General features: G+C 43.6%; 2 protein-coding genes across 2 annotated transcripts; both read left to right on the forward strand.

The window, feature by feature from the left end:
* Positions 1-497: 497 nt before the first annotated feature.
* Positions 498-9,122, forward strand: T265_08321 (hypothetical protein; the record flags this gene model as incomplete). The annotated part of the gene is made up of 5 exons (XM_009174087.1): positions 498-634; positions 1,671-1,760; positions 5,008-5,316; positions 6,023-6,321; positions 9,088-9,122. 5 exons carry the CDS (start codon positions 498-500, stop codon positions 9,120-9,122), a joined length of 870 nt encoding a protein of 289 aa, XP_009172351.1.
* Positions 9,123-9,144: 22 nt separating this feature from the next.
* On the forward strand, positions 9,145-17,424 carry T265_08322 (hypothetical protein; the record flags this gene model as incomplete). Its single annotated transcript, XM_009174088.1, has 7 exons — positions 9,145-9,285; positions 9,429-9,559; positions 9,824-9,908; positions 10,357-10,496; positions 10,794-11,282; positions 12,532-12,572; positions 17,282-17,424. 7 exons carry the CDS (start codon positions 9,145-9,147, stop codon positions 17,422-17,424), a joined length of 1,170 nt encoding a protein of 389 aa, XP_009172352.1.
* Between the last annotated feature and the right edge of the window lie 4,569 nt (positions 17,425-21,993).

Genomic DNA, 21,993 nt, shown 5'->3' on the forward strand with positions numbered 1-21,993 from the left:
ATCCAGGTTATCTGAATGGATGTCTGGAGATGCGGACACCCGAGACTGCTTGTCTTAGGTTAGCACCAAGTTTCTTCATCATCCACTTTCATTCTCTTATCCACACTAAAACTTCCAAATAAATTATAGTTATACGGTAGCAAAGCATCAGTGTTGAAGACTGTATTGTCGATTATGACAGTGACAACCAAGGCTGAATAGGATGTTTGGATGTGTAGTCCAGTGCTCAGGCATGCGCTTCGTAGCCTCATAATGCCAAGTCATCATGATTTCGCCTTTCTCTGTACCCCTTTGAAGCGTATGTTCAATCACTATCCAAAAAGGTGCCTTCTGTCCATAGTTTAAGATGGCTTAGTGGTTAATGCGCAAACTTACTGACCATTAGGTCCGTATTTCAAGCCCAACTACGGCATCTCGACTGCTCGTGTCCAGGCTTGGGCAACCCAGCATTATCTCTGCCCTGGTGCTTCTTTCGGATTGCATAGCAGCTAGGCGAGATGGCCCAAGTGGTTAGAGCGCGAAGGTCCGGAAGGTCCGTGGTTCGTACCAGACCTCTGTTTTCCGACTTCTCCTGTCTAGGTTTGGGCAACTTGGCAGTATCCCGTCCCTCGTGCAGCCTTCGGGTGGCACGGCAGTTAGGCACGAAAGAATGCTGCAGCTAAATGAATGAGGGGTCAAAAATGTTATCTGAATGACTATCATTATTCTAAATGATTTTCGGCCAACTTGTCTTGGGGGACAGACAAATATGGCAATATTAAGTGAAATCCGTTACAGACAAACTGAATGCTACAGGATCTTTGGGCCTTTCTGGCCGGGCCCCACTTGATTACTCTTACAGATGATTAAAAGCCTTACATGATGTGGTTCACATGCTGTCACATCCTAGCCGGACTGCTTAATTGAGTTTGCCTGTCGTGCGTTTGGTTTATGTCGGGTGGGCTTTGCGAAGGACGCTGGGTCCTTCTCGCTGTTGGCCCTCTAATTTGACATGATGCTCAGATGTGTCTAGTATACCGCTATCCAAAGGAGTGTACATCTTGTTCTTGGTAGCTTTACGTTAACTATTGTCTTCATATTAAATCCCTACATTTCCCTATCCTTTCACTCTTTACTAGACTTTTCTGCCATCATAGCTGAGCATGAGATAGCGGTGGTTAAGCTGTAGACTTACTGGTCGGAAGGTTTGTGGTTCGAACCTGAACTCCGCATGTTGACTGCTCCTGGACTTGGGCACTTTCACTCTTTACTAGACTTTTCTGCCATCATAGCTGAGCATGAGATAGCGGTGGTTAAGCTGTAGACTTACTGGTCGGAAGGTTTGTGGTTCGAACCTGAACTCCGCATGTTGACTGCTCCTGTCTGGACTTGGGCAACCTGACATAAGCTCAGCCCCCCTCTCTTCCTCGGGTTGCACGGTAGCTATGCACCGATAAAGTGCTACAGCTGAACGATTTAATTCATAGCTGTACGACACTTAGGTGCAAATGTGTGGCACGATATTCGAGATATCGCGGTAAATTTTCATAAAGGAACATCGTGTGCAGCACATTCAGCTGGAGGACATCATAAACGGGAGATTCGATTGAGTCTTCCGTGAACACCAAATTGATTTGCATATGAGTGTATTTCTCGAAAACAGTGCAATTCGGGTTCAAGTAGATCATAAGGTTGACGGAAACTCGGGGACTGCGCCTTCCTGATGAGCCCCAAGAAGGGCGAAACCGGTCGTGGGCCGTCGAAGAGTTTTCAGCAACCTTGTGAGTAGTTTCCTTTATGAAAGCCGTGTCTTCACTTCAAACTTTTCTTGGTGGAGGCTTTTGTTGAGGATGAACGATGCGGCTGCAATGCAAAACGAGTAGCCACTGTCAAGCTGGCCGCTATAGCATCTCTACACCTTCCTATAAACCATACAGGACATTACACATAACCGTTCTCCCTAACGATATGGGACATTTTGCAGCAAATCCTAACGCAACTCTTTTTCTCACCCTTCAATAGGTGATAACATCGTATGTGCCGTATTAGACTTTGAAGTTGGTCGAAACTAGCCTGATTGTATGTGGACCTCTGTAGTGCTCATGTGAAATTTTGATTTTCTAGCATGCTGGTTGACACCTTCCGTCCTGTTCCTGGTTTACCTGTAGGAGTTGAATGCTAATGAAACTATCATCTAAACAGGTTGCTTTTATTAGGTCCAAATAACCTTTTGTGGACCGAACTTTGAATGGTACTTGCACTTTTCCATTTGCCATCATAAGTCCAATCAGGGTCATTCGATGGGATGTTTACATGTGGATCGCATTATTTTCCGAATGGGATGTCGTCTACACGCTACTTTAACAGGCTTTCTTCATGGAATGCTGTTTTCTGGTAGCCGTCTCGAGTTCGTAGAAGTCTGTGAGAACCTATAAGCTCAACCCCATATCTTGACATTTTTGGCGAAGGCCACCCTGAATGGCCTTACAGCAGCTAACTGCCCGATACATCAAGTGAGCGACGTTCATACGCTTAGCACTCACCCTTGAGAAATCGCAGGGAATTTGCATCGAAACTTTCCGACACAGGTGGTCTGTTTCTCCCAGTAATGATTTGATAATGACTGTTTGAAGTCCAGTCAACTTCGCTTTGCAGCTAATTTTTATTAGCTGCAAAGTTCCATCTGTGTTATTTCCGGAAACTGTATTATGCTTACAAAATGCTGCCATGGCCACGCTGGGAAACCAAAACAATCATGTTTCTCAAGTTCGGTTGAACTAGGGGGCGTGTTGCTGGCATGTACCTGACCATAGTTGAGCGGTTGTTGCCACTGAAAATCACAATGATGAGTTAAACGAGTATTCAGGGGAAGTAAAATCTGTTTTGCCTCAAACAATCTGGGTAAAATCCGGCAGAGCTAACGCCGCTGACGTTGGTTAGCTGCCATATGTCTCACCATCTCCAACCGATCAAAAGAGGGATTCATCCTGGAAGGCGTACCAGTAGTACCCAGACTTTTCGTAACATTCTTCATTCCTTTCCGCATCTTCAAATTAGGCACGGAAAGCAGCTCTCCCAGAAGCCCATAATCTGACATGCGTGATCACATGTTCCAGCCACCCTAGCTTGTGGTATTCAATGCATTCCTTGAGTGACGTACCATTTACCTCACCACAGTCCCTTTTCCCGACCTCCTGATTCCGAATTCGCTGAGTTCGTCTGATTCCGACCATAATTTGAAGATGTTGATTGTCGAAAACCTGCATATATCTCAGATTCCACCAAAATTGTCCAAGTCTCGCAGTTTTCACAGTCTTCTCAGTGGTATAACTAAACAAAAATGGATGGTGCGTACTCACCCCGTCGTTTTTTGGACGAATTATTTCTGAGATTTACCCAAGCACTCTCACACACCCACAATTGCGTGAATACAAGGAGCATATGTTATTCATGAACTTCTGGGGCAAGCTTTCTGTACAAGAACGTTGTGACGAACGAGCAGGTCGACGGAATTGAATGCATAATTGAAGTAAAGGAAGATCAAGAGTGTGGGGTTCCTATATGCAAGGTTTTGCTTTAACAAATAGTTAATCGAAGTGAAGAAGCAGTCCACACAACTTTTTCCCGGTCTGGATCCTGGCTGCTTTTCTCGGGTCACGTCTTCATTTTCTCTCGTAGGAAGAAATAAAATGGGCGATTCGAATACCTGGTTACAACATAGGTAAAGCGAATCCCGCAGTGATTACCGCTCAGTACGAGCAGCTAGTTTGAAAATGGACTATACTTTTGACTCATCACAGTTGGTTTGGACGGTCCGTTTCATCTAGATACGGGTAAATATGTCAAACAGTCATTGGCTGAGGAGTTTCCCTCCATTCTTAAACAGAATTAGTGGAGTCAATATCAGCAACTCGGTTTCAAAAGCCGTTGTTCCAGGTTCACTGTCCATGGCTCTTTTCAGATCAGGAATCTGGTTAATTGGTCCAGGTGGCAAGATAGATTCAAGCGTTCTTCTTAGGGATAAACAAGGAAGTTTTATCGTTGACTCGTTGCTCGACAGATGCCTTTTGTGACCTGTTGTGGGTATCAGTTAGAATAGTTTCCGAAGGTTTTCTCGCCTCCTTACGAGACGTTTCGTCCTCCTAACACGAACAAGTCATTGATGAACGTTGTTCTAAATTTGAGTTTACTTAGCTTCTGCAACACCACACTGCGATGCTGCTGCAACTCGTGAAGCTATCGATCCTACGTTTTAGAGGTCAATGAAATCATAGAATACAGACTTAAGTTATATACAAGATATGACGGCTAAGAATATGGATCGTCTACCAACACTAGTATTTTTGCATAGCTGATCGGTCGGTAAATAGATAAATCTACCGAATCACGGATAAAATACTTTCTAAATTGCAAAACTCATAGTGATGCTGCAGAAACATCTCACAATAGATTCATACACAACACAGCAGTGTTATTTCGATGGATGCGTAGTTGAACGGTATGATTTCGTTGATACTACCAATCTTGGAGTACGGAAGTCTAATAGGTGCGGAACATTATCCGTTTGTTGCATTAATCTCGTTTTTAACCGATGCACCCATTCGAGAACGATGGGGGATATGCGAACGTTGATGCTCAGGGATCATTGGTATTGCAGACCTCACCATGGAGCAATAGTAACAAGGCCTGAGTTTGGACATCTGAAGCGAAACAAACTGTGAAGAGCTCCGTCGTCATATAGCATGAGACGATGGTACTTCGATCAGCATCTGCACATTTGTATGATGTAACAGTTAACAGCCCGGACTTCCTGTTCAATTTACTGCCTTTGGATCTTCATTATCAAGAGCCCTTTTCAATTGCCACATTCTCTTGATACCTCTTGCTGTATACCTCCACTACCGTTCTACTCTCTCGATAGTGATTTTTCGAAGCTCAAAACTCTTGATATGCCAAAAAAACTTATTTCGCCTGAAGTCTGTCCTTAAATTTGAATAAATTGTTCTATTATTCCTGTACCAAAACTAGGATTGCGAGGCTAACGGAGGAAAATCGGAAGCTTCTGCAACAAATGTCGGAGTTACAGAGACAGTCTGTTACGTCGAATAACACCGCCACATATAACGGAAATGTGATACAGCCTAACCTTCGAGCATTTGTAGACAGCCTGGAAAATGAACTTTTCGAGGAAAGAACAAATTCCGCTCGTCAGGCTGCTCAGCATCGCTATGAACTCCAACGACTTCGCACTGATCTGGATGCAGCCTATGCAAGTCAGCGGAGCTTGTACGAACGAATAGATCAGTTGACAACTGAGTTGAAGCTAATCAAAAGAAAGTATGTACTGTGTTTACCTACTTGCTACTTTGTGAAGTTCCATATCTAGGGTTGTTTATGCTTCCATTTTCGGTTTTGTTCTATAAATTAAGCTGGTGTATATAAGGACTACACAAGTAGTCTTTGTGTAGGATAGTATCAGATTCCTTTCCGACGTCGGCATTCGTTCAGTGCGTAATTTGTCTTTAATAGTCCACTTACTTATTTTGCCACCCTCACGTGATCAGGCTATATTATTCTGGTTTCTCGACAAACAGTTTGGAAGAATGTCACCTTGGAAGTGCACCCCAGAGGTGCTAAAGAAAATCAGCAACCATAATATGGCTGGGCCATACGAAATGACGTCAGAAGTTGGCCGGGATCATGATAAGGACGCGTTCCGTGTTGAGTAAATGGTGACAACTGAATGAATCTCGTCCGTTTAGTGACTCCATCATAAGTCCCATGGAAAGGTCGGCAAAAGGTTCACGTCAACTTTGGTAGACATTGAAAATTGTCTTGATATATCCAAATTTCTGTGAACAGTTAACGAGAAATTCACTTTTTCCTGGGTATGAAGCTTCTCTGTAGAGGAGACATTCCTATACAGTTCATATTTTTCCGGATATTCATGTGCATTCCAGCATGCTCTGTTCAGACCACCGATCCATTCTAAAAGTAGCTTTTTCACAAGACACCAATAACTTGATAATGGTTTTTCACTTAGCGGTGGTTGTCGATCATTTTCGTCCGACCGATTCAACAGAAGAAGCTGTAGCTTGGATCTTCGCGATGGTAATTCCTCAAACTTCCTCCGTCGAAGCATTTCGCCATTCGTACACGCCTCACGCAGAACGGGCAGTGTCAGTCCCAGTTACCACCGACCAAGTGCTTCCCCGGTCTCTCAGACTCATCGCTACATGCTTGCCACATCTAGCGGCAGCCACTTTACATCTCGAGCAAACAGCGCGTTTTCACCTACCGCGCGCCCCCGGCGGCTATCATCATCGGAACGACAATATCAGGGTTAGTTCTGGATGTGTACTTTTCATACATCAGAGTTCCCGAATTCATATGTCATTCGCACGCTCACCTTATGAACAAAGGTTATATATGTGGACACCGTTTTTGAGAATTCTACATCGTTTTGTGCATTTGTCCGTTGACTGACGTCTAGTCTGCTCGCTTGGTTTACGGGAACCTTCGGGTAGAAGCAACGCTGATCATGTGCAGCTTTTTATGAAAAATGTTAGGGTCCCTTTTATCCACCCATTTCTGTCGTGAACCAGCTGCACCTTGTGTCCGTCTAGCCAGATGTCCGTTATCCAATGTACCGATCGAAATGACGTGAGATTCATCCCATTATTGTTATGATGATAATAATGATGATGTTATTGTTTATAATGTGATGTAAGTTGTATTAGTGTATTATTATTGTGTGCGTTCTCTTCTGTCGAATTCTTCTAAACTGTATTCTGTTGTACTCCAGTTTGTGTTTCATTCATGTATCTGCAATCGACTTATCTTATCTCTGAACATTCCAGAATATTACGTCCACAACAGTGCTTCGAGTTTTTTCTCCTTGACTACCGTGTATCCAATGCCTCCCATGAGTGGTGCGGCCTGGCGTGCCATTCTCTCTGTACCATGCGGTTGTTGTGTTTGCCGCCTCCACATGATTTGACATCTCTGGGGTATTACTTGCATATATTGGTGTCTTTACCACTCTTCCATCCGGTCGTATTCCCTCGAGTTCCCACTAAAAACCCATGGTTTGGATGATCTTTCTGGATGTTTTTTATAAGGGAGTTCTGTTTGTTCAGTGTTGATGAATTCGTGTGCGAAAGTATGCTTTGTGGCTGGCACAAGTTGGTTTGTAGAGTAGGACGCTGTATTTCAGCTCTTGTAAGCTTTCATTATCACGCCCAGCGTGCTGAACACAAAACCCAGACTTTCTTAAGTACACATGGACTGACAAACTTTAAAGGATTCCTGAAAGTATTATTTTTTCTATAGGTTATCAGTATTTTTACTTATCACTGGATGTCAAATTATTGATAGTGACAAATTTGTGATGCAAAGCATGTTCCTTTCTCATTTCTCGCAGCGCGTCGGTTTGATCCTACGGAGTACGTGAGACAACGTGAGCAGCGCTTGGCGGAAATCGCTCTAAGGAGGTCAGCTTTCGCACACCAATTTTGTTTTAACGTGAGACTCAGCTGGGTCTTACCTGAATTTCTTTTGTCATGTTCTTCAAATGGGATGTATTTTACACGGGTCTTCTCATGTTTCAGTTGATACGATATTTGAGATATCGCAACGTATTTTCTTGAAGGAACACTATCCATAAATTTGCTGTCGAGAATTTTTCAGTGACCTTATGGATACTGTTTCTTCAAGTGGTTAGTTGTTTTCTAACCATACGTTTAAATTCACTCAGGAGGACAATCTTTGAATGTCCTGTCTGAGGTTGGTCTTTAGCAGCTGCTTTTCTATTCTTGTTTCTTTATGTCCCCTATGGGTAGCCAGGTAGTGTATTTTCAATAGTATTCAAGTGTACATAATGCCAGAAAAATGGTCGGGCTTTGGGCCTTGAGTTGAACCCGAGGTCCCTCGCTTATCATCTTGAGTGTACAAACCTGGAAGGTATATTCACTGGTATTCACAGGACTGACAGCCAAGGAAAGAGATCCGAATCCGCAACCTCTTACCTACTGTACAATCATCCAGACAGTTGGTAGAGCGCATCCGTTTTATACGGTAATCTAACCAAGTTAAAAGCCAGTTGTTTGGAAAACAGCATTCGAAACTACGTAAAATAGTGTTTACTATACCAGATTTTACAGATCGTTGTTGGTTAACATAGTGACCTCTTCGAAGGGGGACCCTCCATTGAAATAGACATTTTGTCCTTTTCCTCTTCTCCAAAATCATTTGCTTCAGATGTATGCCAAAGTAACTACAGTGGTTGTGCCTTAAGACAGGAGGAGAAATTCATCCATGTTTCCCATATAGCGAGTTTTGCTATCGGAGAACTCTTCGCAAGATAAAACGACACCTGTCTGTTCAAGTGTTTACTGTGGAATTTACTTTGGTGACCCCCTGACTGGACGCTTAACCAGAAATCAAATTATGGATTTTGACTGCCACCTAGTTTATCCACAAATGATCACTATCCTCCAAGTGCACAACAACGAGCTTATAGTGCACCTAACCAACTGGGTATAACAGCAACTCCGAGGCCCGAGAGGCCTTTCACTCAGCAGAAACTGATCGATGCTGCATCTGCACTCGATCGCGCCGGCCAAGCATTCATTAACATTGAGTTTTACCCAAAAAACCTGTCCTGCAGGTCATGCCCTTTGTTTTAGAGAAACGGTAGAATCCCAGTATGCTCAAATTTGACGTCATCGGGATGTCAGTAAACCTAGTTTGAGATGCGAAGTTCAAGTACACGTGAGTGTACACTGTGTACAGTACAGTACAGGACACAGTACGATCTATGGTTCTGAGACAACGACTGTCGAACACCTGAGGACATCTCAGTTCCGCTTCTCGAATGGTCCAAGTCTTACAGCCATACGAAAAGACAGCTGCACTGTAGCTTGATACACACGTCCCTTGAGATTCAGGGATACACCACTTAGGTGGTGTATCTCAAATTCGCAAACGCAACCCGAGCCTTGCAGATTCGTGCATTGACCTCATCCGTCACACTACAGTTGGAACTAATACAACTTCTAAGATACGTAAAACGCCCACAACTTTGAGTGCTTCCCCATGGATTGTAAGTGGCGTGTTCAGTGACTGCATGTCCATTAGCATGACCTTACACTTTGTGTGTGCGAAATGCATACCAAAAGACGGGATGACTTTAGTCCGTTCATCCAAAAACACTTGCGCCTTCTACTCCTCTTCGAAGATGGGAATGATATGGCCTACGTATCCCAGATCGACAAGGCTTTCGTCACAGTCTATTTGAACACCGGGGTTTTTGGAACTTTCTAGTGTTTGTCTCATGATTTCATCGATCACAAAGTTAAACAAGAATAGGGAGAGTGGGCATCCCTGACGGACACCACTTTGTGTACGGAAGCTTTTGGAGAGCTCTCCGTATACTCTCACACATCCAGAAGTCTGGAAATACAAACAGCTTATTATGTTCACTAACTTCCGAGGCATTCCTTGGTGGGCAAACTTTTCAAGCAGAACAGACCGGTCAACCAAGTCAAAAGTGCATTAGAAATCTAGGAACACTGAAATTGTGGGTCGCTTATACGTATGGCGTTGTTCGAACACGTGACGAGGTGTGAAGAATTGGTCAACGCAACCCCTACCAGGTCGGAATCCCGCTTGTTGCTCTCGAGTCAGTATTTCGCGAGCCACCCTAACACAAAGAAGCACAAGTGACGCCAGCAGTCTTGTTACAACCGGGGTTAAGCAGATCCCCCTGTGGTTGCCACACTCACTACGAGCCCTTCCTTGAAAACGGGCACTATCACCGACTCTTCTCAGTTGTCTGGGACAGACTCCTTTTCCCAAATGCAAGCAAACAGATAAGACAAGCACTGACTGAGGACTTCACCCCCATCTTTGGACAAGGCGAGTGGGAGGTCATCCGGACTGCAACTGGAATGTGCAAATCATGTACTGAAGCAAAAGGTTACCAATATCAGTGACTTCCGAGCTATAATTTTCTATTCAGCTTGTCTAAATGAATGTGTGGGAGTAGAGGCCGTTCGTGTTCGAGTCGGGCTAGCCCTAAACTTTTTTCTCTTCGTTTTTTGTTCTCATTGTTGGTTCTCTCTAACCAAAGTGACAGTGTGGCGGTGAATTTCCAGTGTGCTGTTGTCAGTGATAATGGTGCTGATGATGGTAATTACCTTGTATCCTTTTCGTTCATTCTACGTGTAGCTCTGCTTCACCTTCCAGGATTCATTTTGTCCGTTTTCGCTCAAGTATTTAGGGTAGTTGGACGGGTTTCTTAGGTTTTCTTTTCAAAGTGGAATCGCTGCACCGCCGAAGCTGTCTTTCGCACAGAACGTCATGTTTTTCTAAAAGGAAACTACTCACAAGGTTGCTGAAAGCTCTCCAAAAGCCCACGACCGGTTTAGCCCTTCTTGGTGCTCATCAGGTAGGCGCAGTCCCCGAGTTTCCGTCAACCTTATTTTCTACTTGAACCCTACATTACCCCGCTGTAGGTTTCACTAAGATTTGAGGTGAGTGTACTGAAGTGAAGGTTCGCATAAGACATCTAGGACTGAAGAGAAGATCATCTAGGACCACGAAAGGGTGCGTAGTGTATACCAGGCCACTCAGCTCACCTTGCCGCTAATAGACGTAGCTGTATATTTATTTCCGACCTATCTTGGGATTATTTTGTGAGTGTTTGTCGTTTGTGTTCATACAGGAGCTACTTATGTTTTTTGTCTTCTGTTTGAACAGTGGCTTTAAAATTGCTCCGCCTGTCATTGGCTTTGTTGAACATTAACTTGTAGACGTGTTGAACGACAGCGTCAGTTGTCAGCTAGTTCAAATAACCAAGGAAGACCCGGTGGAAACCATCTCGGTTGTCCAAGGTCTTCACCACGACTGGTCGGCCCCGCAACATCCCCTACACCTTCTCGCTCCTGTCTTTCGCCAGCACTTTCAGTGTACTCTTCCTCTGAATCCCTCCCGCAAGAGACACCTCATTCACTCGCGAAACGTAAACAAGATCAAGTCCAAAGCGTCTCCCAGCCAAACCGTGATGTCCGAAGGACACTGAACAGTCATCATTCCCGTAGTCACCGCCTGGGACACAGCTTTCGGAGTCACGTGCATCGGTTACCAAGTTCAGATGACGAGTTTACAACGCATTCAGAGTACAGAAAAAAACAATCCGTCTCAGGATCAGTACCTGTGAATGGAAATGGAGATGATTCTCGCCGTTCGAACTCAGTCGATCGACAAAGGCTTCCTAACAGCGATTCTGACTCGAATCACAGGTTAGGATTTGTGGCTTGTTTCTGATGTGATACTTGGTGATGTTGCTTTCGATCGTTGCAATGCTTGAACTTGCTAAGTTTTCCAGAAGAATCATCGACCTCACACGATTAGCATCCAACACCGGTAGCTCCCTGCATAGAACCTATACTTTCTTCTGGAAGGTGTGTGAAAAGCATCGAGGGGGATAAAGTTTCGGTTAGTTTTGGCAAATTCACCCACGGGAGACTGAACTGAATCTCTCGTTTGTGCTAATCGGTTAACTTTGTCTGATGGGCTCCAAAATGAAGCACGGTTAGAATGCATTTGTTCCCTCGATGTGCCCAAACCTCCCAACAAAAATGAATTCGCGTTTGTACAAGCCTCCTTTGCACACAGGGTCGTTTTGACCAATGCCCCTTGATTACGGTTTATGTTTTACAGCTGCTCCACAAACAATCACTCTAGAAACAGTTTTCATTCTTTCGTGAGACTTCGAGGATCACCTTACGCAGTAGGCACAGGCGCCTAATACAGCGAATTCTCAACTTAGCGGTCATCATAATTGTTGTGTCTAATTAAAAATAAGTAAATAGATAGAAAGCCCACACGGTGGCTCAACCCGGGAAACGTTTCTTACGGCTCAACATCGAGTTATACTCTTGTCATTTCAGATGTGTTTTGGGTGGATCAGCATCTGAACTCCTCTACAGTTGTGACAATAATTGCTTGAGGAGATTCTGTTCGACCTTTTGCTTGAGAATTGTAGATGTTGTGGTATGTGTTTGCTCCATGTAAGCCAATTCTGCACTTGAACGCAGGATTTGAATGATCCGGGCTACTTATATCGAGTTGAAGACGTATGGAAAAGGTTAAATCCATCCTTCGGCTATCCCGATTTTCGATCATAAAGCTCGACAAAGACAACAATGATAAAGTCAAATCTTAAAATTAAAGTGAGAGGATGCTGGAAATATTTTCATCTGTTTCTCGTGTGTGACGAAATCAGCGCGGTTTCATTTAAATTTCACATTTGTGTCGCTATCATTTTTGAGGCAACGAATTTTCAGTAAACTACAATTCATACAAATCATTCGCTTCGTCTGATGCATACATTTTTGATCTGTTTATGGAGGTAATCCTTGCGGGTCCCCAGAGTCTGCCAAATCGGCCTATCCATAGTCAGATGAACATCGCTTGTCAGTGCACTTCCTGCGAACTTAAGTTGATACACCTCACATACCGTTCACTCACTCCTTTCCCACTCTCCAGCTCTTCCCCAGTCTCCATGCATCCTGTGAAGCAACATAAAAGTGAGTCCCCTATTGTAAACTTAACTAAAGGCATAATTGTGTTAACGCCCCGTCATCGTATATTTCTCAGGGTTTGTGGCAGTCAGATTCGCCAATCATTTGTGACCCGCTAGGTAGGTATTCGCCATCCAAACACAAGGGTCACATGAAAGTAATAGGATTTGAAATTTTATGTTCTAACTACCCAATTTCATTAGTCCGACATGGGTAGCTGTGCATTTTCTCTCGTCATGCCGCCTAACTAGACCTTCTTCGTATCACACCAAGGCAATGAAGCCAACCCGAATGTGGTCACTTACTCTGTTGCCATGAAAATCAACTTCGTTGGTTCTCCGACCAATAGTGCGAACTTGACTCGGATAAACCGAGACCTAGTCGAATCTATTCGGTAGGCTTCGATTAACCCATTTAAATACCGTATCTCTGGGACGTTAGTCTCCAGCTCCCATGTTGCCTTTCACGTCCGCTACTCAACTGAGACTGACTTATCTGTAGACTAACATTTCGTCCCGATATTTTCAAAAAATCAGCAGTGGCCACGATTCGGCTTCTCTGCTTTTCACATGCCGACAGTTGGTCGCGTCATTTTTCACCCATTAGTAGAATGCTGGTAGGTACACTACTTCGTCTTCATACATCTATTATGTTCTATCTTGAAAGAGGTATGGTAGTGACTTCTTAATTTCCAGTGCGAATCGTGATTATTAATGAAGTCTAAGCCTTCTGCGTAATACACTAGCAAGAACATGACAACCACCGTACGGGTGGTTGACGGTATTATCCCAACCCCAGTACGTATCAGATTGTGAATGAGCATGGCTCACATCACTCGTTCCGTATGTGAAATGACAGTGGATTAAATTTATCCATGTATTCTCCACGCGGCTGTCTGTCCTTCGTTGAAACGACAAAGTTCGTACATCTTAACAATGCACGATAGAATAGTTGGTAAATGGCCCAATCGCGCAGTCAGTGACGCTCGTGCATTAATGCCTTCGCCTCCAAGGCTCGGATGTACGTCCCACACTCCCGTTTTTCGGTGATCGAAACTGCAACAGCTTGAACCAATGTGCCTATGGTACATGGTTAATAGCTGATAAATTGAATTGATTGATTGATCACTAGTTGGTAACCATCATGAAAGCAATAAAACATGTAAAGAACTCATGAAAGAAAGAATCGTGTGCCAAGAGAAGTACACCTACCTGAAAATAGGGAAGAAATTCAAACAGAGATTTGCCCAACTCGCAGGAAAGCTTGAGAAGTCTTGTATAATAGGATGCTGAAAACAGTTCAAATGTATGTGTGTATGTGAAATTTATGTTCAATCTTACATTGGATATGGAAAGACTCTTTCTGCCATTTTGTTAAGGTCTAGCTGCCTTACGAAGTTTAAAAAAATGTTTACCTGCTCCCAAATGGTGTTGCACATAAATCGAGAGTAGCACAAACCAGTGTTCCGTTTGACTAAATAGATCACCAGCGTATAAGTACAGTTGGCCGCGTAATGCAACCTAATGGAATGAATGGATTTAGCTGTGGTGTGGTATAGTTTCGTTTACTCAGCATCGCCGCCTTCCGACGCAAGCTGGCTGGAGTGGAGTTTCTCATTGCAACGTCCTTCACATTATCTCCCCTACTACACAGAGCCCAGACTGACTCTTGTTTACAGTGTAAGTGTTTTTGGTGATCTGTGCCCCACGGGATGTTGCCTCGATCCATATTCTGGCAGACGGAAAGACTGAAAACTCCAATGCTTTTACAGGTTCTTGATTACAACGCTCAATCATAACGGATGTGAACACATGGCGCCCACGGGATGTTGCCTCGATCCATATTCTAGCAGACGGAAAGACTGAAAACTCGAATGCTATGTGTCACAAAGCATCAGCTTCGTTGTCACAATGGAGTATCTTTTACGGGCTACAATCGCCCTGCATGTGCCACCTGGTCGCGACATAATCAACTCCATCAAATGACAACCAAAAATATATTCTTCCCAAATCCACTTTACTTGGTTTACTTGAATGTACCTACATAAATAAACCTTTGCTTATGAAGCGTTACGTCAGACAATATTGTCTCAACATTTATTATCAGCTTCTGGCTTCACATCTACCTATACCGGTTGAAGTGTTTCGGAGTTAACCAAGCGGCAGCGAAGCGTTGGTGTTGAACATGAAATTCAAAGAACTTAGAACGTGGGACTGTGCAGCAGTCAAATGATGTTACCAGTGATAGTTACGCGTAGTTTACTTGCCACCTAATTATCATTACTATCTTCCCGTCTGAGTGCGTACAGATCGGTTTCTTGCAAACACCTTGATGGAGTCGAGCTAGTGAATTGCATGCAGGCATGTATGTTGACCCATGTGGAGACACAGGCTGTCGAATACCACTGCGTTACGCCAACGTCGTTTAGACATCCGGCATGCTAACGACTTTACTTGATGTCTGTCGTTCATGGTGTATTTGTGCGACGCTTCATCTATCTGTCCGTTCATTTAATCCCGCGTCCCAAGGACTTGTTATGTCAATTTGGTCTTCTATAGCAGCGTTGTAGCCCTCCTTCTCAGAAGACAAACCGGTTTGAAAATGGTAAACCAATCAATACTCAGCAAGCGTCTCCATAGCGAATTCCGTATTTTATGCAAGCATGTTTAGTCATGTGGAAGAGACAGCAACGCCAAACGTGTCGTCATACGGCGGGAGGTTCTGGGTCTATGCGGGTATTATGAGGAGTCTTTAAACGCACTTACGAAGAACCATGTCATCGGTGTGACTCCGAATGCAAATTACGTCGGGCTTTCGATTAATCATTTCATATAATCGCATCCATAGATCCGAATCCGTTTAATTTGAATGAGTTTCGCCTAAAAGAATACTATAACAACGTTATTCAAAATATTCCGTTTTGTTAACAGCTGATATTGTGCCACTTTGTGTCTACGTCTCAAAACATCCATTTTACTGAGAAATTGTGTCAGAATGTTTATTCACATTGGTGTCGGGTGCGTTCGAACTGTTCTCCGTGTAATAGCAGTTAATGAGAAATTTGCGCTCTGTTGAAGTTTTCAGACTACCTTATGGATGACAGGTTTTGTTCAACTTATAAGACTCTTCTGTTGTGTCAATAGCACTTCAGACTGAGACTACTTGTTGATGACCACGCATCTCAACAAGTTTCTTTTTAATTGTTCGATTTAGCGGTTTAGAACTTTCTTAGACTAAATCGCTTCATCTCTCTGAAGACTCTGGAAGGGGAAGGCGTTTCATACCTCTTTACAACTATGTGGGCCATGACCCTCCAGTAGCTTCATTTGAACGAGATAAAGGATGAATTCTTGATTGTTTGTTTTGCTGCGGCTACAGTGTTTATGGGTGAATGGAATTCCACCATATATCTTTGAGGGGACACATAGCTTCGCCAAATTCATAATGTACTGCTTAGGTGAATAATTGACTCCGTTGAACAGTTTATTGATTATAAGAGTCACTACATGGAGATCAGTCAAATGTACTACTTAAAGCAGCGGGAAGTCATACGTACTCTTATTAGCATTTACGTTACCACAACATATCAGTTGATTACGAAATATGGGTGCATGGTTGACAGTCAAACTAATCAAGAACACAGTCAGGTCGTTAATATAATAATGTGCCTTTGTGATGTAAACTTTCTTGAACACGTAAGATTCGCTGGTGACTTTTGATCCCTAAAGTCCCACTGATTGCTGGATGAAACACATTCGTGTCACCTAGCGAAATGATAAACGAGTTATTAAAAATTAGTCTTTGGCCCGTCTTACCCAACTGTCTGGTGATCGATGAGAATGACTCTCGTGGTGTCCGGTTTGTTTACTAGCCAGCCATTGCAGTATGTCCTTTCGTAGAACTCGGGAGGTGCTCTTCGATTTGTTAACTCAGATACCGTTATACAAATTCAGGTGAACCAGTAGATAAAAACGAGTTATTAAAAATTAGTCTTTGGCCCGTCTTACCCAACTGTCTGGTGATCGATGAGAATGACTCTCGTCGTGTCCGGTTTGTTTTTTTACTAACCATTGCAGTATGTCCTTTCGTAGAACTCGGGAGGTGCTCTTCGATTTGTTAACTCAGATACCGTTATACAAATTCAGGTGAACCAGTAGATAACATTTGAGACAGGATGGACCGTACATCTACGTGTTTCTCGGTTCAAGAACAGGAGCTACAATTTTAGCCGCTGGATAAACGCGCTGTAGTGCGCGAATAATTTATTGGGTGATTGCTTCTGTAAAGTAGTGTCAAGAATAAAGTTCCACAGGACTATTAGAACTGTAAACTTCTCCACTCCAAGTTACAGACTTAGCACCAGTTTCATCCTCAACACTTTTTTCGATTAATTGATTATGTGAAATCATATGAATTCAACAGGGCCTAAGTGACTTGAGTTTCTTTCCATGAGTCAATCCGGCAATTCACTCCAACTTTCCCCGGCTTTGTATGTTACTTTTCTCGCAGAGTGCGGCTCTCACCATGACGCCCCCTGTGGAAGAAATCCAGAGCTGGATGAAATCGATCGAAGGTTGAGCGTACTCCAGAGTTTCTTTCACAAGTATCTCGGTGACACTTGATACCCTGTAGTCGAAATCATTACAGTTCGCGTGACATTTTCACATCCTGAATTTTCTTTCCTCCTGTGTATACATTGCATGACTGTATTTTAGCCCAGTTGATTCACATTGGTCTCCCTTGTTACCGCTCGTTGTCATCACCACCATCGAAAGCAAAACATCGATATTCCATACTAAAGCTTCGCTTTGGTATATCTATAATTTATTTGAAAGGCGTATTCTTTAAAGAAGAATAAAAGTGAATTGGAAAGGAAATTGGTGCTAGCACACCACAATCGTCCCGAGGTACCAAATGTCTTAAGTTGAGGCGGTTGTAACTGAGCACCCGAATTCTGCCGGGTGTCCACATATCATCCTTGGTATTATCAGTCTTGGCACCAATGAGTCACAGCCGTTATGGACTTTTATCACTACAGACTGACTATCAGTACTGTCCACAGTATTTTACTCTCTATGGCGGGGTATAGGACTGGGTTACACGGGTTTTCTCTGGTCTTTCTAAACATACAGACCAGTCGTTCGATGATGGCAATAAACATGGTGCTTGTGACTGCAGTTCCGATCCCGTTTATTGGAAATTCCGCCATCCGAATTTCTCAGTGACTCAAACGCTATCACCAAATTCTTCCTTATATAGGTTTCGCCATTTTCCCTCCAGCGCTTACGCCGTCCAGCCTGGTACAAACAGAACTTAAAGAGCAGCCATTGCATCCATCCTCAAAACTGTTGAGGGATATTTTAGGACTTTTATGTTAGTATGAAGCTTGACCGATGTAGATAAATCCCCCTGACAGCAAATCCGTCTATTTAAAAAAAACTTCACTACAAGAGCCTTACGGGCACCCCACAGAAGCGAACACTTATGGTCTTCTCACAGAAATCACCGTATTCACCAGCACTTATAGGTATTGAGTCATCTTGGTAATGAACCTGCTGTTAGCTTACTGGTTGTGCGGGCAGATTAAACCTGACGTGGTTGCCATGCTAGGCAGCAAACTTAATGTCAGGTTGGTCATCAGATCGCTTCAATCACACGTAAACCACCCGGTGTAAAGTTAAACTACTACAGCAAGTCCGTAAAGGTAGGGTTGGTACTCATCTACCGCATCTTGCCATGTTTCCGCTTGGTCCGCTACTGATGCGTGTTGATGTCAGAAAGTTAGATCAGTTGCTGTAACGAACGGTGCATCAAGAACGGGACTCTTTCGACGACTGTTGAAACCCGCATTGTCCGATCCTTCGGCACAAGTGGAGAGTAGACCATGCAAGAAGTCGTCATTCTGGCTGGTGACTACCTAATGCAATACACTATCCTACAGATTGAACACGGACGGCTTCATGGTTCTCAAAATGCTTTTCATAGTTTATCGCCGAACTTCCATCCCTTGTAATTCGGTACATGACCGTCCTTTGTTTTCGCGACTTCTGTTGTCTGCTTAATAGAGGTCAACAAGTGTCCATAGTGCAGTCCGAGGTGAGTTGTTTGTCAAAAGCCGTAGTTGGAATGGTATAATATCAACCTGTTATCACAGACAGCTGTCAAAACGGTTGCGTGAACAAGTGCACAACAAGGCACACTTCATGATGCAAATTCAAGACTATGCAATCTGGTAGGTTTTAAACCAAGAATAATACGGGGAACAAAGATTATGACAGTGACAATTATGATCACTGAAACATGAAAGCTAGTCTTCCACAGGACCTACATCGAGATATTTTGAAGGTTTTTACCCTTTTCTTTCGCATATCATCAAACTCGCGACGCCTGCAACATCAGATAAGAGCATTGGTGATTTGCTGACGTACAAAACTGTCGATTTATTTGAGTAAAGCCTTACCTTGAAAAACTCCTAGACCTAGCCTTAAAGAAACATCTGAGGTCCCCACATCACCAACACTCAGCCAGACCATCTGAATAGAAACTGACAGCATGAAGGCTACTTACGTTGGTTAGCTGCCATATGTTTCAATGTCTCCTGCTTGGCACACGGAAGGTCACGTGGATCTTATCCTGGTATGAGAACCAGGCCCAAAATTTTCGTAAAATCATTCCCTTCTGTCCATTGCTAGGCTTCAGGTACTCCAAATTAAGTACGGATAACTGTGCTCGTCTCTGAATGCGTAAATCAGACACCTTAGATCACTGGATGCACTCTTTCAGTGATGCAGATAGTACTTCATCCAGCATTGGTTGGTTGCTGGGTATGATTCAACATAGCTTATGCTTGGCTTTGGTTTACAAGGGTGGGGCAATGTCGTCTGCGTAGTCCAAATCGACAAGGTTTTCACATCGCTGATTTGAACACCGGGTTTTTGCAAAACTCTGAGTGTTCCCTCCATTATTTCATCAGTGACAAAGATGTCGAAGAATCGAGAAATTAGATTTCCTTACCGGACATCACTTCCCGCACAAAAGCTTTTGGAGAACCCGCCTTATTTACGCCCCAAAGAATGGGAATATAGAGACTGGATTGCTTTAACGAAATTCTGACTGCGAAAATTCTTGAAAAAGGTTGCCCTTGGCAACCGAAGCGTCGAATTTTAACATCTTATACCACTACGCTGTGTTCTGACCCTAAACTTCTCATTTTCTGCATCATCCCCTGTTAAGCAATTGTGGTTGCCGGTGGCTGGAGATAGTCACGGACCAACCTACCCGACAAATTGATGTGATTTTTTATAAACCCCTACGCATAATTTCGGCACAGCGTTGTGTGACGTACCGTTTTGGGTACCGCGTCAGCAGGGAGGAAGGTGGATCTCGTTGGCATTTGCTCCCACTATCATTCCAAGCTGGACACTCAAGGTCTACTTCAAAGGAGACATCGCAAAGCAGGCAAATAGCTTGAAACGTTGGAGAGATAATGTTCAACAAACCCAATAAAGGAGTGGGTAGGGTCCTTTGAAACAGAATAGACTATGTCGGCACAGTCGAATCCATCCGGAATAAAAGTGTGAGGTTTCNCTGTCGATTTATTTGAGTAAAGCCTTACCTTGAAAAACTCCTAGACCTAGCCTTAAAGAAACATCTGAGGTCCCCACATCACCAACACTCAGCCAGACCATCTGAATAGAAACTGACAGCATGAAGGCTACTTACGTTGGTTAGCTGCCATATGTTTCAATGTCTCCTGCTTGGCACACGGAAGGTCACGTGGATCCCATCCTGGTATGAGAACCAGGCCCAAAATTTTCGTAAAATCATTCCCTTCTGTCCATTGCTAGGCTTCAGGTACTCCAAATTAAGTACGGATAACTGTGCTCGTCTCTGAATGCGTAAATCAGACACCTTAGATCACTGGATGCACTGTTTCAGTGATGCAGATAGTACTTCATCCAGCATTGGTTGGTTGCTGGGTATGATTCAACATAGCTTATGCTTGGCTTTGGTTTACAAGGGTGGGGCAATGTCGTCTGCGTAGTCCAAATCGACAAGGTTTTCACATCGCTGATTTGAACACCGGGTTTTTGCAAAACTCTGAGTGTTCCCTCCATTATTTCATCAATGACAAAGATGTCGAAGAATCGAGAAATTAGATATCCTTACCGGACATCACTTCCCGCACAAAAGCTTTTGGAGAACTCGTCTTATTTACGCCTTAAAGAATGGGAATATAGAGACTGGATTGCTTTAACGAAATTCTGAGGCTTCTGACTGCAAAAAGTTCTTGAAAAGGTTGCCCTTGGCAACCGAAGCCTCGAATTCTAACATCTTATTCCGCTACTCTGTGTTCTGACCCTAAACTTCTCATTTTTTGCGTCATCCCCTGTCAAGCAATTGTGGTTGATGACATTGTCGGTGGCTGGAGACAGTCACGGACCAACCTACCCGACAAATTGGTGTGATTTTTTATAAACCCCTATGCATAATTTCGGCACAGCGTTGTGTGACGTACCGTTTTGGGTACCGCGTCAGCAGGGAGGAAGGTGGATCTCGTTGGCATTTGCTCCCACTATCATTCCAAGCTGGACACTCAAGGTCTACTTCAAAGGAGACATCGCAAAGCAGGCAAATAGCTTGAAACGTTGGAGAGATAATGTTCAACAAACCCAATAAAGGAGTGGGTAGGGTCCTTTGAAACAGAATAGACTATGTCGGCACAGTCGAATCCATCCGGAATAAAAGTGTGAGGTTTCGATTAAAAAATTATAGCGATAAGATATCTACTACAGAAAAACGATTGGCATCCATTTCGAAAAAATTGCAAACATTTCTCATCAGTGTGGAGCACTACAAACAGTTGGGACCTTCGGGTCTACATGCATCTTGGCTGTAAGGACTTTGTGAGAGGCGTAAACCGGGCCTATCATTACGTCCAGTGCAGAAAATGTATTATTGTTTGTCACAAGACTGCCTATTGGTTATGTGTCGTACTGGAACCTGTCAAACAGCACCCAAGGCACCTGATCTTATTGACAGTCAACGGTTTGAAAATTTCAGACGAAGTTGTTATCCGTGGGCGTCTCTTAACGTGTGTATGGAACTGCGCTGTCGTTAGCTTTCCAGTATGTAGCAGATGTCAGTGAACACTTTGTTGCCTGTTGGTTTATCCCAAACTTAAGGTACTAAACTATACACCGACTGCGTAATTTCCGTTAAACGGTAAGTTTTACGCACAACCATGAACAAAATCTGTGAACGACCCCAAGGGGCATATTCCATTAAGGCGCCTTAGACAGAAAAATTAAGGCCGTTTAACATAAAGACCACCCCCCCCCCCCCTAACCAATCTATCGTAGATATTAGTCATCCCCTCTAACCGATAAACAGGAACATCACACTGACCGAGCACCGATCAAGTCGA

The sequence above is a fragment of the Opisthorchis viverrini genome (assembly GCF_000715545.1).
Source record: "Opisthorchis viverrini unplaced genomic scaffold opera_v5_215, whole genome shotgun sequence".
NCBI classification, from domain to species: Eukaryota; Metazoa; Platyhelminthes; class Trematoda; order Opisthorchiida; family Opisthorchiidae; genus Opisthorchis; species Opisthorchis viverrini.